Source organism: Cibotium barometz, chromosome 20 (assembly GCF_041138505.1).
Source record: "Cibotium barometz isolate CiBa-2024 chromosome 20, ASM4113850v1, whole genome shotgun sequence".
Taxonomy (NCBI): domain Eukaryota; kingdom Viridiplantae; phylum Streptophyta; class Polypodiopsida; order Cyatheales; family Cibotiaceae; genus Cibotium; species Cibotium barometz.
The window spans coordinates 4,248,665-4,267,399 of record NC_141065.1 but is presented as its reverse complement, the minus strand read 5'-3'; the positions used below and the strand labels follow the sequence as shown (position 1 = coordinate 4,267,399).

Sequence of the window (18,735 nt, the reverse complement as noted above, 5' to 3'; positions counted from 1 at the left end):
ATGTAGCCATAAGACTGAATAATATCTTCCATATAGTACAAGTGCACTCAATGTCATATATTTGAGTGCCCTCAATAGCCTTTGTGCATCTGACCCTCCAAAATCTGCCAAGCTATGATACTAGCAATGAGGCCACCGTGTAAGAATATGTCTCCCCCTATATGAGTGCCAAAATCTATGCCAAAATCTCTTTTGAATCAATGGGGTGATGTCATAGCTCTCCCAATGCCTAAGAGTAGGAGTCCTTTGAATTTGCCCAAGTAGAAGGAGCTTGGCATTATGGACAGTGTCTATCCATATTGGTTGCATCTATCCATTCCCACTCACTAGGAACCCAATGAAGATATATGATCTACCATACAACCATAAGCACCAAGACCCATGGGTCACAATATTAGGTAGAGGGTCTACATGCCAATGCTTTTTTAAGAAGCTAACTACTCTCATTCGATGAAGGGCAGTGCTAGTAATAATCTCCCTACATGTCACATTTCAACAATCTCCCATCCTGGCTAGATAGAATAAAAAACATTATCTCCCTCCTCGCCCTGATCCAACAAGGCTAACAACTTTAATGGCACTCATGTCCTTGAGAAAACTCTCAACCACCTAGCATGATGTTAATCTTGATAATCCACTCATGAGCTATAGATGCATCAATTTGATCGATCTGCCTATCACCAATCTTTTTGACTAGTTAAGAGTGAAAAACTAGAACTAGTATTATTTTGATTTTAGGTTTGCTTTCTTTCTCTATAGTCACGGAATTTTGGTTTATAAATTATGATAACCACAGCTAGACCTATTTTTAATATCATGCATAATATTATTTTGTTTGAATGAATACTTATTACTTTGCTAAATGAGTTTGCTTGTAACAACTACCTAACCTACTATGTGGAAAAAATTAACAAAACAAATGTCAAGGGATCTCGCCACAAGCAGCTACGTACATGATTGCTTTAACCTTATTGGAAAGAAAATTTACAAAAATAGTCTTTGACAAACACATCTATTGTAGCCTACTTGTGCTAAGCACTATTTTTGCCAATTTATGTGTTATGCATTAATTGGACTACGATCTCCGTAGGACATATACATTGATTACGTAGAGAGCATCCATGCCCCTTGTTCTCAAGTTGCTTGTGTTGATGAGACTGTGAACCCCTTATTCCTATAAAATTCAAAGAGAAAATGATTAAAATTTTAGAGAGACTAAATGCTTAAAGCCAATTATTTACCCACACAAGAAAATTCATCTCCCAAAAATACCAAGCAAAATAGAGCTTACATTTGACCTAGAGTTTCCTCGTAAACCAGAACTTGCCATGGAACGAACACGGCCTTCCACTTTTCCTGTTGAAAAAATTTAGTCCACTATGTGATATGACTCTATGGTGCATGCACAGAAGGGAGTTATATTTGTACACATAAAGAAAGACATCCTTAGGATATTTACAAATGATCAAAACAGCATGTGTAAAGAGAACATTAGTTTAACAAGAAATTGCTAGTCCACCAGTATGGTCCGCCATGATCTCTAGCTATAGGCAAATCCTAAAGGGTCCATGTCACCCATGAAAAATGCTAAGCATCAAAGTCATCCATGCTCCCATATCCCCTTTCCTAGTGCCATGTGCAAACGATTGGTTCACTCTTGGTGCCACATTGATTAAGTGGAGGATTAAGTGGAGGTGGGTGTGCAAGACACACTCAACATGTGGACCTAACAAGTCTACTCCTACGCTTAACACCAAGCATGCTCATGAGCACACCACGCCACACGAGTATACCGCACAACAGCGTGAGTTTTTATGGGCTGTCTACCAAACCAAGGTCCAATGTGGCCCACCTACAGTGTGTGGATAGTCTGGGCACCCGCAGCCATGCTAGAAAGGGCAGGCAGGCAGGCACCCGACCAGTTGCCGTACGGCAGTTGGGGGCAGGTTGGGTACCGGTTGGGCACCAGAGAGCAGGTCGGGCAACCCTGGTCACAGGCTGATTGAGCAGGCCAACCAGTAGAAAGGACCCCAAACGGTCCTATAAATAGGTCCCCTCCCCTCATTCAATCATCAAACAATCATTCAGCCTCGAGTAGCCAGACAAGATCTTTGCCTACGTTTGAAGGCACATATCAGTAAGAGACAGCTAACGCTTGGGAATTAGCAATGTCTTCTGTGAGCTTGTGCTTCATCTCTAGTTGTTGATCATTTTGTAAGTTCTAGATGGCCATTGTACTACATCCTGTTGTATAATTGGGCTTGGGTTCTCAAAAATAATAGAAGATAAGAGTAGATTGCTAGTGTATAATTGTATTCGGGAAAGTCTTTCCCCATTCATCTCACAACTACATTCCTACAAACTTTCTTTTCCAGCATCCTGTGTGTTTCTTTAATTGGATCGATACATATAATGAAGAGAGCATAGTTCGGGATTGAAAAGTAACGTTTTGGTGTAAGCTTATTTCCAGTTGTCCGCATTCTTCAGCCATGCTCACCGATGAGCAAATGGCGGCCTCGGCTGATATGATGTTGGCACAGCTGGATAGCCAGTTAGTAGTGTTTCACGGAAACGTTTGCTGGGGGAGTTGCGAAAACAAAGGGAGATTTGGGATAGTCCCATGTGAAGCACACAACACCAGCAAACAACAGAAGGGCAAGCATAAATCCAACAAGAAATCTGTTAAGACCATAGTGGGTAAGGTTTCTGTAAACCGGACTCGGTCTTCAGACAAAACCAAAGGGCGGTGCAAAAACAAACTTGCACACAAAACACTTCAACACCTTTGAGGACCAAGAAAAGGAAAACAAACAGGGGGAGCTAGAGTGCTCCTGCAAACAGTACACGGACACCGATTGGCCCCAAAATGCAGTGGCGCCCCTTGCGGTATTTCTTTAATTGATTATAAGAGAGCTTTGATTACAATAAGGCTGGAAACTCAGCCGTCTCACAGTAGAACTCCTGAAGCCTGCAAAGAGCTTGCATCATGGCTTCTTGTCCACTCGGCATCCACAAACAAATCCAACCATTGTTCACATCAAAAGACTCTTTCACCTGGAGTCTTGCATACAGAAGCTTTCTCCCATGATCAGGGGTGCCACAACCATCCATAGCCTCACCCTGTGAACAGCATCACACCATGACACATCCAGTGCTTCTGCATCACAAGAAAGACTCCCAAACTGTTTCCCAAAAGAGAACTCGCATCACAGCACAGCATACCATTCAATAGACACACCTGTACACTCACTCTCTACCTTCCAAGGGTACTAACCATCTCTGTCATGGATTCCGAACCCTTGTCCAATCAGTAGCAACGCTATACCAAACATGTGTCCACTCCTGTGACCGCTGCCTGCATGTGACCTATCTCCTGGAGAAACCCAAATACATGTTTCCACATGAAACAAAGACCTATTTCAGCAAGCATCAGGTGACCTGTTTTCCCATGAAACATCTGATCTGGCCCAGCATGAAACCCATGTCCTATTTCCACTTGAAAACATTCTCAGCACATACTCAAATGTAGTGCCAACACAACACCAAACAAAAGAGAGAGCTCTTATTGAATATGTCTGGCTGTATTTATGCCCCACAACTATGTTTTAAAGGTATGTCCAAAACTGCAGGTCCCTCTGTCTCTTCCAAGCAGGAAGGAAGCAATCTACTCCATGGGTATGCACCCATAAGAGCTTGCGTCACTCCCATGCCAAGAAACATAACCAGGTTACCTTGTACTTGCAGCCAATAACCCATGTACACAGTGTACTTGCAGCCAAGCAAAACAGCCCATAAACATTCCTCCCCTCTTGTTTTGCAGCCGGGAGAGAAAACCTGTGAGAGAACCTGCTGTCCAGCCTTGTGTTTCCCTCCGACAGTCCACGCTTCTCAGCTGACAGTCATCTTCTTGCCAAAAGCAAAGGAGAGAGAAGAAGAAGAAGATCCTGCAGTCGCCTGTATATTCTGCAGCACAACAATCAATCTGTCCTCCAAACGCGAGAGAGAGAGAGAGAGAGAGAGAGAGAAAAGAAGGCACGTGTCTCTGCACTGTAGCGCAGCACAGCAGCTAACCCTTTACTCTCCAACATGCATGCGTAAGGGGCTATTCAGCTGCACCTGTAACCTCAGCAACACAGCCCCGCCAGCAGTCCTTCCAAAAAGCCACAGTGCAACCCTGAAGTACAGCCCACCAGCCACCGTTTTCTCCAATCAACCACAATTCAGCGCTACTGGCCAGCACACCTTTCCCAAAAAGCATGAGAGAGACAGAGGCGTGTCTCCAAAAATGGTGTAGCCTCCAAAATTAGCTTCTTCTTCTTCTTTTTTTCCTAGAAAGAGACTTCTATTAAGTATGAGAAAAACATACAACAATCACAGCTATAAGCCGGAAAAGAATAGAATCACCCCAATATGTAACGTGATTTCAACCACTGAGGAGCATCATGATGCCATGTAAGACCTGTGATACTAGAGGAAAAGAAGATGCCATGGTCCCATTCCCGCATAAATATCACACGCTTCGCCTGCGCAGAACAAGAGGGCCCCTGAATGCCAGCCCAAGTAGCCATAAGAGTGTGGATGATATCACCCCATATAGTACTAATGCAGTAAGACCCAAAAATCTGGACACCCTCAATAGTCTCCTTGCATCTAGCTCTCCAGATTTGCCATGTGCCAGATGGACCACAGCAGCAGCAGGACATGGATACCGCCCACACCAGCGGTACACTGATGATTGATCGTGCGATTGAGCTTGGGCGGTCCAGACGCCCACGACTACGGAGGAGGGCATCCCAGCATAGACGGAGGTTGCAGCAGCGGATTCGGATTATTCTTGCGAGACATGCGGGACACCCAGTCAGGGTGCTGACCACAGAGGATATTGAGGAGATCCGCCAGCGTCCGATGCGGCACATATTATGAGATGGAGGCACCTCCATAGTGTACCAGCGGTACACTGATTGATCGTGCGATTGAGCTTGGGCGGTCCAGACGCCCACGACTACGGAGGAGGGCATCCCAGCATAGACGGAGGTTGCAGCAGCGGATTCGGATTATTCTTGCGAGACATGCGGGACACCCAGTCAGGGTGCTGACCACAGAGGATATTGAGGAGATCCGCCAGCGTCCGATGCGGCACATATTATGAGATGGAGGCACCTCCATAGTGTACCCCCCCCCCGTCCCACATGATATTGTATCCCCTCACTGTACTCCACTCACCTCCATAGCGTACCCCCCCCCCCCCCCCCCCCCTTCACTATATTCACACCCTATAAGGGTTTCTGTTTACCTTCCAGTTCCAGTTTCATTTTCTAGGTGCCAGTAGTATCATCTTTATTTTTCATTTTCTGGTTTTTTATCCAGACATTGTATCAGATCCACCATGATGTAACTTTTTGGTCTCATAGGTCATTATGGCCTTTTGAAGACGTTAATATAACATTTCATTTCATTTCTCTCTCGCTCCGTCATTTTCTCTCAACCACACAGAGCAGAACAGAGTTATCAGGAAAGACATTGTCAGACTCGATACTCAGAGGACATGGAGTTCACCTAGTCGTCCACTAGGGACGAACTGGCCTTCTACAGAGATCACCTCCTATACCTAACAAAGGATGGGTTCATCATCTGTCCACGCTACATGGACATACACCTATCCTTTGGGGTGAGATGTGCAATCGGCCAGATCCGCACCTCGTCCAACCAGCTGAGAGTGGAGACTTCCAGATATGGGCTTAGGACGGCCACACCAGAGGACATGATATGCCAGCTCTGTCACACAGAGGCATCTGCGTACCCATGTAGATGTATCTGCACCAGCCTCATAGAAAAGTCTATAATCAAGTGTGGATTTATAGACCTGAGAATCCGTCTAGCCACATCTAAGTGTGGCTTCCTGGAGACCTGCATAAACTGACTCACAAGTCCAACAGCATAGCTCAAATATGGCCTAGTAATGGTCATGTAGATCAAGCTACCCACTATGTGCCTGTACAAAGTGAGGTTCTCCAAAAGCTCACCTGTATGTATGGAAAGCCTTGTGTTCTGCTCTAATGACACTGAAATAGGCTTACATCCTACTGTACCATACGTGGACACAACATGTCCAAGCCAAACTGTCTCTGTAACAACAAAATGCCATGAGGTAATCTCACCACCTGTATACCCAAGAAATACCGTAGCTCATCCAAATCCTTCATCTCAAAATTCTGCTTCAAAATCCTAGCGCGGGGAGTGTTCAAAGGACGACTCACACGGCAAAACCTGCCTTGGTCTTGACCAGCCTGGATATGGTGAAAAATGGTGTGCTTCCAGTATGCTGGGCGAGGGCCGACGAAGCGGTCCCTGAGGACACCTAAGGAGGATCCTGGAGGGTTCTGACCAGGCGATGCACATACTCGCGATGCTTAGGACACCCATGCGTATGTCGTGGAAGATATATATATGTATGATGACGAGAAAATTATTGTAATCTATTACTGGATCTCGTTGCTGACATGCTAGTCTCAACGGAGAGTCCAGAGTGATACTGTTTTGTGAGAAACAAGGATTGAATGGAAATTTTGAGTTATGACATCTGTAACCTTGTCAATGGATTGTTTTAAAAGTTAAAGTTTAAAGAGGAGTGTATGCATATCTATATTCTAAAGCAAAAGTTAAGAAAGGCATTCAATTATGGGTGGGTGAGTACTTGTCTAGTTCTACCAATTCCAGTGGTTGGGCGGTGGCTAACCCATGGGCCGGATGGGATTAGAGGCTGGAATCAGTAGAGTTTTAATAATAAAATTGATCAATAGGAATACGCTTAGAACTCGAGTAATTAATTAAAAGCCTAAAAACTTCTCTGATGAATAGATCAACGACTGTGCCTGATTCAATTAGAAAAAAACTCCTATTTAGGCATCATACCATAAATTGTTGCAGTGGGGATTCTGTTCATAATGTAAATAGCAGTTGCTATTGCTACTATCTAAAAATAATCTAGCATATTCTTTTCAGACATCAATGTACGTGCGACTTTTGCAATGTGCCTATTTTTCCTTTCTGCAACACCATTCTGTTGCGGAGTGTACCTGCATGTGAACTGTCTCTTGCTTCCCTGCTTTCTCAAGAAATCAGGGAACTGATTGGAGATATACTCTCTCCCACCATCTGATCTCAAGCATTTTATTTACATGCCTTTTTCCTTCTCGACTAAGACTTAAATCTCTGAAAGTGAGCAAGCACCTCACTTTTCTCCTTCATGAATTAAACCCACACTTTCCTAGTGTGATCATCAATGAATGTAACATAATACCTGGAACCTTGTTGCAGTCATGGTCGGTCCCCATACATCCAAATGTATAACATCCAATGGTCTTACACTAACGTGCTTTTCATGCGGGAAAGAATATTTGGCCTACTTAGCAAGCTAGCATGCTTCACATACTTTGTGCATACCATAGACTTTAAACTTCAACAAACCTGGGATAATATTTTGGCCCTGGATAGACTGTATATTCACATGACCAATGTGCTTGTGCCATATGTCAAAATCTACAATGACGCATGTCCTATGTGCAAACATTGTTGACTTCACCTCAGGCATGTTAACATCATCCTGCATAGACAATGGCACTTTATCAACATGCGCAATGGACTATGGAATGCACAGTATCATCACCTGTTTCTACATATCCTGGTTTTTCCATTTTCTGCATATCTCTAAACCACTCACCATGATTGGTCAGGTGGTTAGAGGCGCCAGAATCCATTTACCAAATATCTCCTGATCCTAACACGTATCTTGTCGTGGAACTGAGCATGTGTTGCATCACAAATAGTTGCCCACTTCTATCATCACCACTCTATTTTTCTTGATGATGCATAGTTGCCTTGCTTGCAACTTTCCACTTTTGGTATCATTCTACTTTTTATAGCAATCCTTTGTCATGTACCCTGGTTTGCCATAGTCATAGCACTCTATGCTATTTGCATTTTGATTTCTTTGCCAACCACCTCGGCCTCTCTAGCTCCCCTTGCCCCTAGAGTGGCCTCTTTCACCTGTATGAGATTGATTTTCTTCTTGATATTGCTACTGGTGGCTTTGATTTCCAAACTGTCCACCACCTCATCCTCTAGATGACGACTTGCCTCTACCATTACCTCTTCATTTGCATTTCCAGAGGATGAACCTCCCCCAATATTCATTTCTTCACAGATGAGGAAAGCAACCAATTTCTGAAAATCACAAAACTTCTCTCGAACTACAATAGAGGTTTGAAACTGTCTATATTCTTTTGCAAGACCATTCAAGGTCACAGACACCATATCATCATCTACTCGTAATCCAATAGAAACAAGCACATCTGCAAGCCCTTTAACCTTCACTAAGTAATCATTTATACTTAGTTTTCCTCTAGTCGCATTGTGCAACTCTTGCTTTAGCTGTATCTTTCGAGCTTGGACATTTGTGTTGTACATCTTTACCAAGGTGTCCCAAGCATCCTTAGGCACTTGTGCATCCTATATATGCACAATCATACAATTTTCCACGCTGACAAACAACCAGTACAACACCTTTCTCGCTCTTTGATGCCATGCTTTATATACTTACACCTGCTGTGGAGTCAGATTTTCTTCAGCAATCTCTGGCTCCTTTTTCATAAGAAAATTGGTCATCCTAAACTTCCAAAGTTATTCTTGTCCAGCTTCTCGCTCTTAAGTTGGGATAGACTGTCAGACATGATTACCTTAGGAACTTACCAAATGGTGCTTTCCAAAAACCTCTGCACTTACAACAATCTACAATCTCCAACACTACAATACTGTAAACTTGTTATAATGCCACTATATGTGAACCAGTCACATATACATACATCTGGCAACACTTAGATTCTCTGCAGGAGACTGTCATGCAACCAAATTTCTGCTATAGCTTTACACTAAACTAGAAATTGGACATATACACTCAAAATCGACAGTTCACTGAGTGCCTGCAGGAAACTTGCAAAGCCGAAACGCGACTGAAATGCGTGGAAACGTGCAAAAACTCAATTAACGTACTCAACTACACACAATGTGTCTTCTAGCTTCACCCAAGAGGATGCCTCAATCTGAGATAGTGACTTTCCTGTTTTTTTTTTCCCAAGAAATAGATTCTTCTATTAGTTAATGAAAAACAACCACGATGGGATAAATACAACCACAAAGGGCTAGATACAACCTCACCTCATGTACAGGGCAGGGAGAAAATAATCAAAGCCCCGACTGGCCACTCTATGAGGAGAAGGCTATCTCATACAGGGAAGGGGAGGGAGGAATATCCACACAGGTGGTCTGTAATGCCAAATGGGATCACCACCTCTGTTGGTGAGAAAGGGCCAAGCCGCCAGAGCCTCAAGAAAACTTCCCGTCGCTTCCGCATGCGGTCAGAGCCACCCTCCAACTTCCCCCACTGATCCCGGAGGGTATGGATGATGTCGAGCCAAACGCTCCTGATGGACTCCGCAAGCGGAGTGTGGGTACCCTCGATGGCTTCGCTGCATCTAGCTCGCTATATGTACCAGGCTACAATGCTACTGCAAATCTCCCATCTCTGGCATGAGCCCGGTCTCCAGTGGTGGACAGTAGATGGGACTGTGACTAGTACTGCCAAAATGCGGAGGTGAGAAACCTCAAGGACTAGCCCCCCACCATCCTCGTCATAAGCCCTGACAACCTCAGCCTCTGTGGCCCAAGCAATGGTGCTCCATGTAATGATCCGGGTCGAGGCCCTAACCATCCTGAAGATGCGGAGAATCTGCTCCCAAACCTGCTGAAGCTTCGGGCAATCCCATTGACAATGTCGCTAAGACTCGTGAGGGTGGCCGCACCTCGTGCAAGCTGCTAGTCGACCTCCAATGGCCAACCACATGCCAACCGCCAAGCTCCTGTGTGCCATCAGCCAAAGAAAGAGGGTGATCTTTCGAGGCCGAAAACTATCCCAGAGCCTCTTCCAAAAATCTGAGAGGAAACGCTGGGAAAGGCCCAATGATGATTGCCAATCGACCGCTGCTACCACGGTGCCATCCATCTCTGGCATCTAAATCCTGTGGCCTAGCCGCACCGTATATGCAAAAAGGGGCCATCCAAAGTCTCTTCCCGATCAGCAGGATCATGCCAAGTCCACTCTCCCAGGTCCCACTCGGGGTGCGTGAGAGGTCGGCTCTCCCATATCCATAGCCGCCAGAATCTCTCCCTTGGCCACCTTGGCTAGCAGGGGGTCTATGTACCACACCCGTGCATGAAATTTCCATGTCTTCCTGTAGCTTTCACAGCTACCAAAGGTGTTGCTCCAAAATCACAGAGAGAAAGAGATGCAAATACCCTTACCCGTTGTAACTATTTGGTCCTCCTTGCCTTTTCACATGATAGAACTCATGCCCAGACACATGGACATGATAATGGACACATGGGAATAGTGTTACTAAAACGCTGGAATTGAAAAAAGCATCAATCTTGGTCAAAAAGCAAGAAAAAGCAAAAGTCAAACTTTGTTGACCAAAAAGCTGAGGGCACCATTGGAAAGAGGACATTAAACTGGATCAAAAAAGCTAAAAGCCACTTTTTCAAAAAGCTGCTCTAGGGCCAGAAAGCAAGGCCCTGAAGATTATAAAAGCATAAATCAAGAACTTTGACTATTATTAAAACAAAAGCAAAAAGGCAAAGAAAAAGCAAAAAAATCAAACAAATGCCAAGAGGTAAAAACAAAAGCAAGGCAAAATAAAAGCAGGGACCTCCCATCTACTATATAAGAGGCTTGGACCACCATGGAAGGGCATAGAGAAAATCCTTGAGGAGAACAAGAGGACCTTGTTTGAGAGGCATCAACATCTTTCCTCCGTAATTCATCAAACCGCCCACCTCCTCCACCTCTGTCGGCGGCAGCCACTTTTGCAACGCCAACAACCGCCTGCTCCGCCCCTCTGCACACCACCGCCACCTCTGTACAGTAGCAGCATCGATATATTGTGCTGTTTTTCACTATCCACCTGCACCAACCAGAGAAGAAGCGTCGCCGCCTGCTCTGCCCTCTGACCAGTTGCTCCGCTTGCCCAGTCAGCTGAACCACCTCCTGTAGCCGTCAGCAGCGCCAGCAAACGCCAGCGTCGCCGCCTACCTGCCTCACCCTGTGTGCCGCTTCTGCCAGCAACATCGTCACCGTCCTGTGCGCTGCCTCCACCTATGGCCGCCTCTGTTTGCAGTACCCGCCTGCACCACCCTGCTTTACATTGCCCTGTGCGCCTGCGTCGCTGCTGTGAGCCATCACTAAGCTGCCACCCGAGTTGCCATGTGGAAACATATATGTACCACCTTGTGTAAACCTCTTGGGATTACTATTATCCGGAGTGAAAATAAAGAGCCTTGTGGATATTTGGGAGCATCAACCATTGGATTTTGGCACTAGCCCGGTGTAAGTCTCTTGTGGGTTATCCTCGTGGTGAGCTCAGCATCAGTTATCTTGTGCCTCGACATCGACTCAGCCCGATCTCGACAACCATGTCAAGAGTTGAGGGAGACCAAGGGCCTCAATAAGGGAGCAACTATGAAGCCAACCCAGAGCATCAAAGAGGGATCCAAGACTGCCAATCTGTCTCTCATAAGACCGCAGTCATGACATCAGCTGAATATCGAGACTTTCAAAAGTTCAAAAAAGTATCTTCAAGAAGAAGAGTTTCTAGCTTAGAGAACCAAAAAGGAACAAGACTACAGAAGAGCTCGGATGTTCGAAGACTTTATCAAAGACCAGACCACCGAAGCCAAAGGTGTCGAAGCTGCCAAAGCATACCTACGAGGTAAAGGAGTTACCATTAGAGAAGAACCCAAAGTCACCCGATCCATCACACATGGAGGACAAAGAGAAGCTACCCCTCGACCCGCTCTATCAGATGCAGCCTCTTCAGGCTTAGCAAAAGAGAAGAAGGCAAAGAAGCCTTCAACCGGCAAAGCAGATTTCAAGCTCGGAGAGAAAAGCATAAAGTTTGATACCTTTTGTGGAAAGCGGGACACTCAAAAAGCTCTATCCTTCATCAAACAGTTTGACGCTGCCTTTAGAGGAGAGGAGTTCTCCGAAAAGTCCAAACTCCGCAGTCCATATGTACTTAAAAGATGCTACCTTGAATTGGTGGCTAAAGGTGGTCCAAGAAGGGACCAAGCCTACCTCATGGGCTGATTTCAAAACCATGTTCAACAAGTTCCTTCTCGTAACCTTCGAGGCAGATGTACAGAAGGAATGGGATGAGGTAAAGCAAAAGGCAAGAGAAAGTGTGGCAACATATGTTAATAACTTTTCAGCCGTCTCATTGAAGTTTACCAAATATACTCCTATCCCACCATCGATGAAAATGCAAAAGTTTGTCAATGGACTGCAACCAAAGCTTTATCAAGCAGTCTATATGATGGGACCTAAAACCTTGGAAGAAGCCCAAGACAAAGCCTTGCAAGCCGAAGCTCTATATATGGCTTGGATAGTGGGCAAATCAAAGAATGAGAATCAAGACTCGTCCAAAAAGAAGGAGTTCAAAGGGGGAACGAGCCACAAGAAAAGAAAAACAAAAATGAGGATAAACCCCCATTGTACCAAAAGAAGCTATCCCGCAAGCAACTCGAGGATTATGTCAAAGAAGGTAAATGTTTCCAATGTGGAAAGAAAGGACACATGGTTGTAAAGTGTCCTGTTAAACCAAACCAAGAAGCCAAACCGCCCCAAAGCAATACATTACCTAAAGAACTCCAACATCAAGATGATACACCACCAGAGAAGAGGCAACTCTTCAAAGCTTGGAGCAAAGTGGCAAACCAACCAATACTTATCCACTTCGATAGTGGTGCTACCCACCACTACATCCATCCATGAGTGGTTGAAGCCATGAACCTCCCTCCAGATAGGTTCGGAACTCCTATTACAGCAGGTGCTGCTTTTGAATGAATGTCAGCCGAGGTGACTCCTATTTTGGAAAAGCTTCGCTTACTGATTGGAGACTATGTAGATCATGCATGAGAACTTTATTGTTGGCAAAGCTGGACATTGTGATGTGATTTTGGGTATGCCTTGGCATAAGAAGATAGACCCGGCCATTGATTGGGCTGGAAATAAGATTAGGTGTCCTTTTAAAGGCAAGAATGTAACTTTTAATGTAGGAGTTGAGGGGAATTCCATTCCACTCATTAGTCATGTAGAAGTTCCTAAAGCAATAAAGCAGTCCATTTTCCCATACTTGGTATATATAAGAGATCCAAAGGAATCTAAGGGTGATGAGTCACTCTCAACTCTTGATAGTAAAAGGAAAGATTTCCTCCGCAGAATCGTTACAACCTTTGCCAAATCCCAACATTCCATGGGAAAGTATTGATATGGACTTCATCTTTGGATTGCCAAAGTCAGGATTTAGGAATGATGGAATATGGACTATTATTGACAGGTTCAGTAAACAAGACCACTTCATTCTAGTGAAAAAGACCATCTGCGTTGATCATATAGCAAGTTTGTTTATTCATTACATTTTCAAACATCATGGATAAACCAAATGCATTATAGGGGATAGAGAACCTCCGACTACTAGTTTCTTTTGGAGAGCACTTTTTGACAACATGGGGACAAAGCTGAATTTTTCTTCGGCTTATCATCCTCAAACAGATGGGCAAAGTGACATTGCCAACCTCACTATTTTGGATATGCCAAAGTGTTATGCTCTCAAAGCATAAGATCAATGGGAGAAGTACTTGCCATTGGTTGAGTTTGCCTACAACAACATTGTTCACTCTTCGACAGGTAAAGCTCCTTTTGAGATTAATTATGGCAAATCATTGTTGTTGCCTATTTTGAAGACCAAGGAAGAGATCCTTCATGAAGACGAGTTTGTTCGAGATCTTGATACGGCCTTTGCACAGGTTCAGAAGGATGTTGAGACATCTCAAGCCAAGTAAAAGAAAGCTACAGATAAGCACAGAAGGAAGGTCACTTTTGAAGAAGGGGATTGGGTGTTATTGCAATTTCAAAAAGCAAGACTTTGAAAGTCAAAAGCTGAGCTCAGAGAACCCAAGCTTGCCCTCAGATATTATGGACCTTTTCAAGTTACCAAGAAGATCAACGATGTATGTTATCGTTTGGACCTTCCAGATCATTGGAGGATACATAATGCCTTCCATGTCAGTTTATTGAAGCCATATACAAGAGGACTACCCCCGGAGGAGCCTGTATTGGAGGATCCACTAGAAGTGGAAGAAGAAGAAGAAGAAATCTTACAGCCGGAAGAGATTGTATTCCATTCCGTGAGACAGAAAGAGGAAGGACAGTTTAAGAACTATTTGCCTATGGGTGCCAAAAGAGTACTTCGAGGACTATCCGGATATTCTTTGAGCTTATGAGAAAGCTGTTGGTCCAGATGTATTTGAAGTACAGGCTTCAAACGTCTTGTGATCAAGACAGATTTAAGAGGGAGGGATTGTAGACCTAGCCCTCTTCATTGTATATATTTATGCTGAAATGGAATTGATCATTATCTTGCTTATGTAATGGTCTTGATTGGATATGCTCTAGTTGGGTGGCAACGATGCCAGAAAGCCCAAGGAGTAAGATTTGTATATGCGAGGAATCGATGCCAGAAGACCCATTGAACGGCAACGATACCAGATATATTGGATTTCGCAGTCGGGCAGTCATTGCAACCAAAAGACCCAGATGACTATATTGGATTTCACAGTCGGGCGGTCATTGCAACCAGATGTCCTAGATGACTGTATTGGATTTCATAGTCGGGCGGTCAATACGACCAAGTGGCCCAGATGACTATTCATGAACTCTTGGGCGGTCCTAGAGTGACCAGATGGCCTTGAGAGTAGACTGAGCAATCCTAGTGACCAGATGGCTCAGCATGGTTTCGATGAAGCCAGACAGGACAATCCATGAACAGGAGGATCATTACTTGTGCATTGCATAATACTGATGTATGTCTAAATTACTGACTTTGTGTGATGTTTTTGAAGCGTAGACAATGCTTGGATTTGTCATGTGATAGTCCACTCGGCTCTAGACTACCTGGCTAGTACCTGGAATACCCAATAGACACAAATGATACAGACTTGTTTGTTGACTAGCTTGTGTCTAGTTTCTACAAAAGGTAAGTATGCATTTATTATATCTAACCCCTGTTTTACAGGCTATGAAAACCATGTACCATCAAGAGTAAGGACATCGGTCAAAGAAAGGCATAAAGATGTTGCCAGAGGAGCATAAGGCACCACATATATGAGGAAAGACCAGATGCAAAAGAGCACCACATGGAGCTAGTACCACGATCATATGTATGTCACAGTTGAGGACAACTATGATGTAAGAGGGAGGGAATGTAACTATTTGGTCCTCCATGCTCTTTTCACATGATAGAACTCATGCCCAGACACATGGACCAGATAATGGACACATGGGAACAGGGTTCCTAAAAGCTAGAATTGAAAACAGCATCAGTCTTGGTCAAAAAGCAGCAAAAAGCAAAAGTCAGACCTCGTTGACCAAAAAGATGATGGCACCATTGGAAAGAGGACATCAAACTAGATCAAAAAGCTAAAAGCCGTTTTTTTTAAAAGCTGATCTAGGGCCAAAAAGCAAGGCCCTGAAGATTCTAAAAGCATAAATCAAGAACTTTGACTATTATTAAAACAAAAGCAAAAAGACAAAGCAAAAGCAAGAAAATCAAACAAAAGCCAAGAGGTAAAAACAAAAGCAAGGTAAAATAAGAGTAGGGACCTCCCATCTACTATATAAGAGGCTTGGACCACTATGGAAGGGCATACAGAAAATCCTTGGAGCTATTACCTGGAAGAACAAGAGGACCTTATTGAGAGGTATCAACATCTTTCCTCTCTACTTCATCAAACCGCCCATCCCCTCCACCTTTGTCGGCGGCAGTCACTTTTGCAACACCAACAACCGCCTACTCCGCCCCTCTGTACACCACCGCCACCTGTGTACAGCAGCAGCGTCGCTATATTGTGCTGTTTTTTCACTGTGCGTCTGCGCTGACCAAAGAAAAAGCGTCGCCGCCTGCTCTGCCCTCTGACCGGTTGCTCCGCCTCCCCGGTCAGTTGAGCCGCCTCCAGTAGCCGTCAACAGTGCCACCAAATGCCAACACTGCCACCTACCTGCCTCACCCTGTGTGCCGCTTCTACCCAGAAACATCATCGCCACCCTCCTGTACACTGCCCTGTGCACCTGCACCGCTGCTGTGAGCCATCACTAAGCTGCCACCCGCAGCCACTTCTGTTGCTATTGAGCCGCTTCTGTTGCTATTGCCTCCAAACGACGTCAGCACTAGCCAATCACTGCTAGCATCTCTCGAAAGTGTCACTGTCTGTTTCTTAACTCCTAAGGAGGGGTTGCCGTGTGGAATCATATATTTACCACCTTGTGTGAACCTCTTGGGATTACTATTGTCCTGATTGAAAACAAAGAGCCTTGTGGATATTTGGGAGCATCAAACATCGGATTTTGGTACTAGCCCGGTGAAAGTCTCATGTGGTCATCCTCGTGGTGAGCTCGGCATCAATTATCTTGTGCCTCCATCAACTCGGCCTGATCTCGACATCGACACTTTTGTTTGATATTGTATTCGTATTGGTCCTGGCTTGGAAAAGCCCGTGGATTGTTCCTGAAATAAATTCCTGAAGAGGGGATAGGGCCTATTCCCCACTCAGTGTGGTGTACTGTGTGAAACCCGTATTCTCATCTCTCTCTCTCTCTCTCTCTCTCTCTCTCTCTCCCCCCCCCTTCTTCTCTCTCTCTATCTTTATCTCTTGTACACGTGGTTGCATCTATCACTGCACGCTCCGTTGGGCTTACACCCGTGTACCGCTTCCTTGCTTACCTTGTTCTTGCCGCTTGCTTGTCTCCTTAGCTCTCACACCAACCAAAGCTCTGATAACATAAAGAGAATGCGGGGGAGAGAGAGAGAGCTTGAGTTCCTTGCAACCAAACACACACACAAGAGAGAGCAAGACACAAGAGAGAGAGAAATGGCTGAATTTTCTTTACCTGCAGCATGTGTACCACCATGGGCAACCAAACGAGGTGGCTTCTTAAAAGACAAATTTACCTCTCGATCTACAATCACATCATCATGTTAATCAAGTATGCAAACAAGTTCCCGGTGTTTCTCAAAGCCATCTCAACTGCAACAATCTCAAAAGTAGCATCCTAAGCAAAGGCTTTTCCTTTGTAAACGAACACTTAATGTACATCTACATCATCTCTCGGAGCCTTAAGCTCTGCCACTGCACCCCTCAAGGCATCCACATCTGAATACATTTCACTGTGATTCCTTGCATCTCCTCTTATGCGTTGCTCGCACTCAGAAGTGTTCTCCACACTGTGTAAGAAGTGCTCGTCATGATGCTCAAACTGAATTATTGGTCAAGATTCAGAGCCCCGAACCCTTTCCCAACAAAGGGGAAAACCATGCTCTGATACCAATGTAACAAGCAGGCCGGTATTTCAGAATCAAATTAAATGTAAACAAGATTATGAGCACTTAACAACATGGCATAACATAGCCACGAAAGAGAAATTTCTCAGTACACCACACTAGTGGCTGAAGAAGGGCGACGCACCCCGCCCCCTTTCCCCCCTTTAGGTTCCCAAGTACAAGATCACAACTGCCCACAGATTCACCTCCGACATGCACCTGATTTCTCCATGTACATCATAGTGAATACATAGCAAGGTAATAGAATTCCTGTGACCACAAGTCACCGGGCCAAAAGATACTCCTAATAATTCAGAGTATTCATAGCTCGTGGTTGTATTCTGCCCAAGCTTTTGGCAACACCTGCTCCCTGTGTCGCACAGATGACCCTGGAGCTGTATGGCTAAGTTTAAAAAAACCTCAAGACACCTGTTTCTGGCTGCCCTAAACACCTGTGAAACAGAAATTGCAGCCTGTAAACAAGTGGACCAGCCCTGGGGAGTGCTTGTATGAAGTCAACCTGCTCATAAACAACACCAGATGCAATTGTTTTGCTCAATTCTGGCACCAGACATGGTCGAGCAGCTCTCAGCCGTCCTCCTGCCTAGGCCTAGGTCAGACGTGCCAAAAGCAGCCCAGAACCTCCTCTTTTAGCAAGTCGTCAATTTTGGAGTGTCCAGATGTGGTACATGCACAAATCCAGAGTGTCCACTTATCAGGCACCCTTGCCATAATTTGTCCATGTTTTTTAAAAAACCTTGTCCAATCTGCGTGAACAGCTTATAAGTTTGTCCGCTGGCATCTTTTTATGAAGTGTGGACCTGTCAACCAAAAACCTTAGTAATAAAATACCAAAAGCTGTAAACTAAGTTTTTGTGGGCACTCACGACATGCAAAACCCATTAGACACCGCTTAAGGCCCAAATACACGCATCGACAAGGTGCCCAGGCATCTTTGGCCCCACGAACAATCATAGGCAAAAATAGCAAGCATTGTCCAAGCAAGAAAACAATGTCACACAAATAAAAAGAAAGGTCAAGACACACACAAGTATGCATAATGCACTAGAGAATTTGGAGAATCACCCATTTGCTTTCTTGTTCTACAAAGATTCCCCATGCCATCTCATCACACCAAGCGTACATGGCTGGAATCTACACAAGCACCATGAATATCGCCTAGTCTTCCACAAATACCAATTTCCATACAGACTCTTCCCAAAAGCCAAAATATCATGCCATGCACTTGGAC

The 18,735-nt window shown here is 44.6% G+C and overlaps 1 protein-coding gene and 1 long non-coding RNA gene across 9 annotated transcripts in view; both read right to left on the bottom strand.

Annotated features, from left to right (window-relative positions):
• Positions 1 to 946: 946 nt before the first annotated feature.
• Positions 947 to 18,735, bottom strand: part of LOC147627466 (uncharacterized) — a 91,053-nt gene continuing 73,264 nt past the window's right edge. For 6 of the 8 annotated variants that reach the window (XR_015268241.1, XM_086814363.1, XM_086814365.1 and 3 more), the window contains 2 exons: positions 1,292 to 1,356; positions 947 to 1,174 (listed from right to left, as the gene is read on the bottom strand). Coding sequence is in view for 6 of the 8 variants with exons in the window: in XM_086814365.1 (XP_086670491.1) it covers positions 1,135 to 1,174; positions 1,292 to 1,356 (105 nt within the window). In the remaining 2 variants the exon portion in view is untranslated. Of the gene's footprint in view, positions 1,175 to 1,291; positions 1,357 to 17,108; positions 18,305 to 18,735 lie in introns of those variants that run through there. The other 2 variants (XM_086814368.1, XM_086814364.1) reach the window with 2 other exon arrangements.
• On the bottom strand, positions 1,384 to 4,932 carry LOC147627467 (uncharacterized). Its single transcript, XR_015268243.1, has 2 exons — positions 3,275 to 4,932; positions 1,384 to 3,120 (listed from the first exon to the last, which is right to left on the bottom strand). It is a non-coding gene; the product is annotated as an uncharacterized LOC147627467 (long non-coding RNA).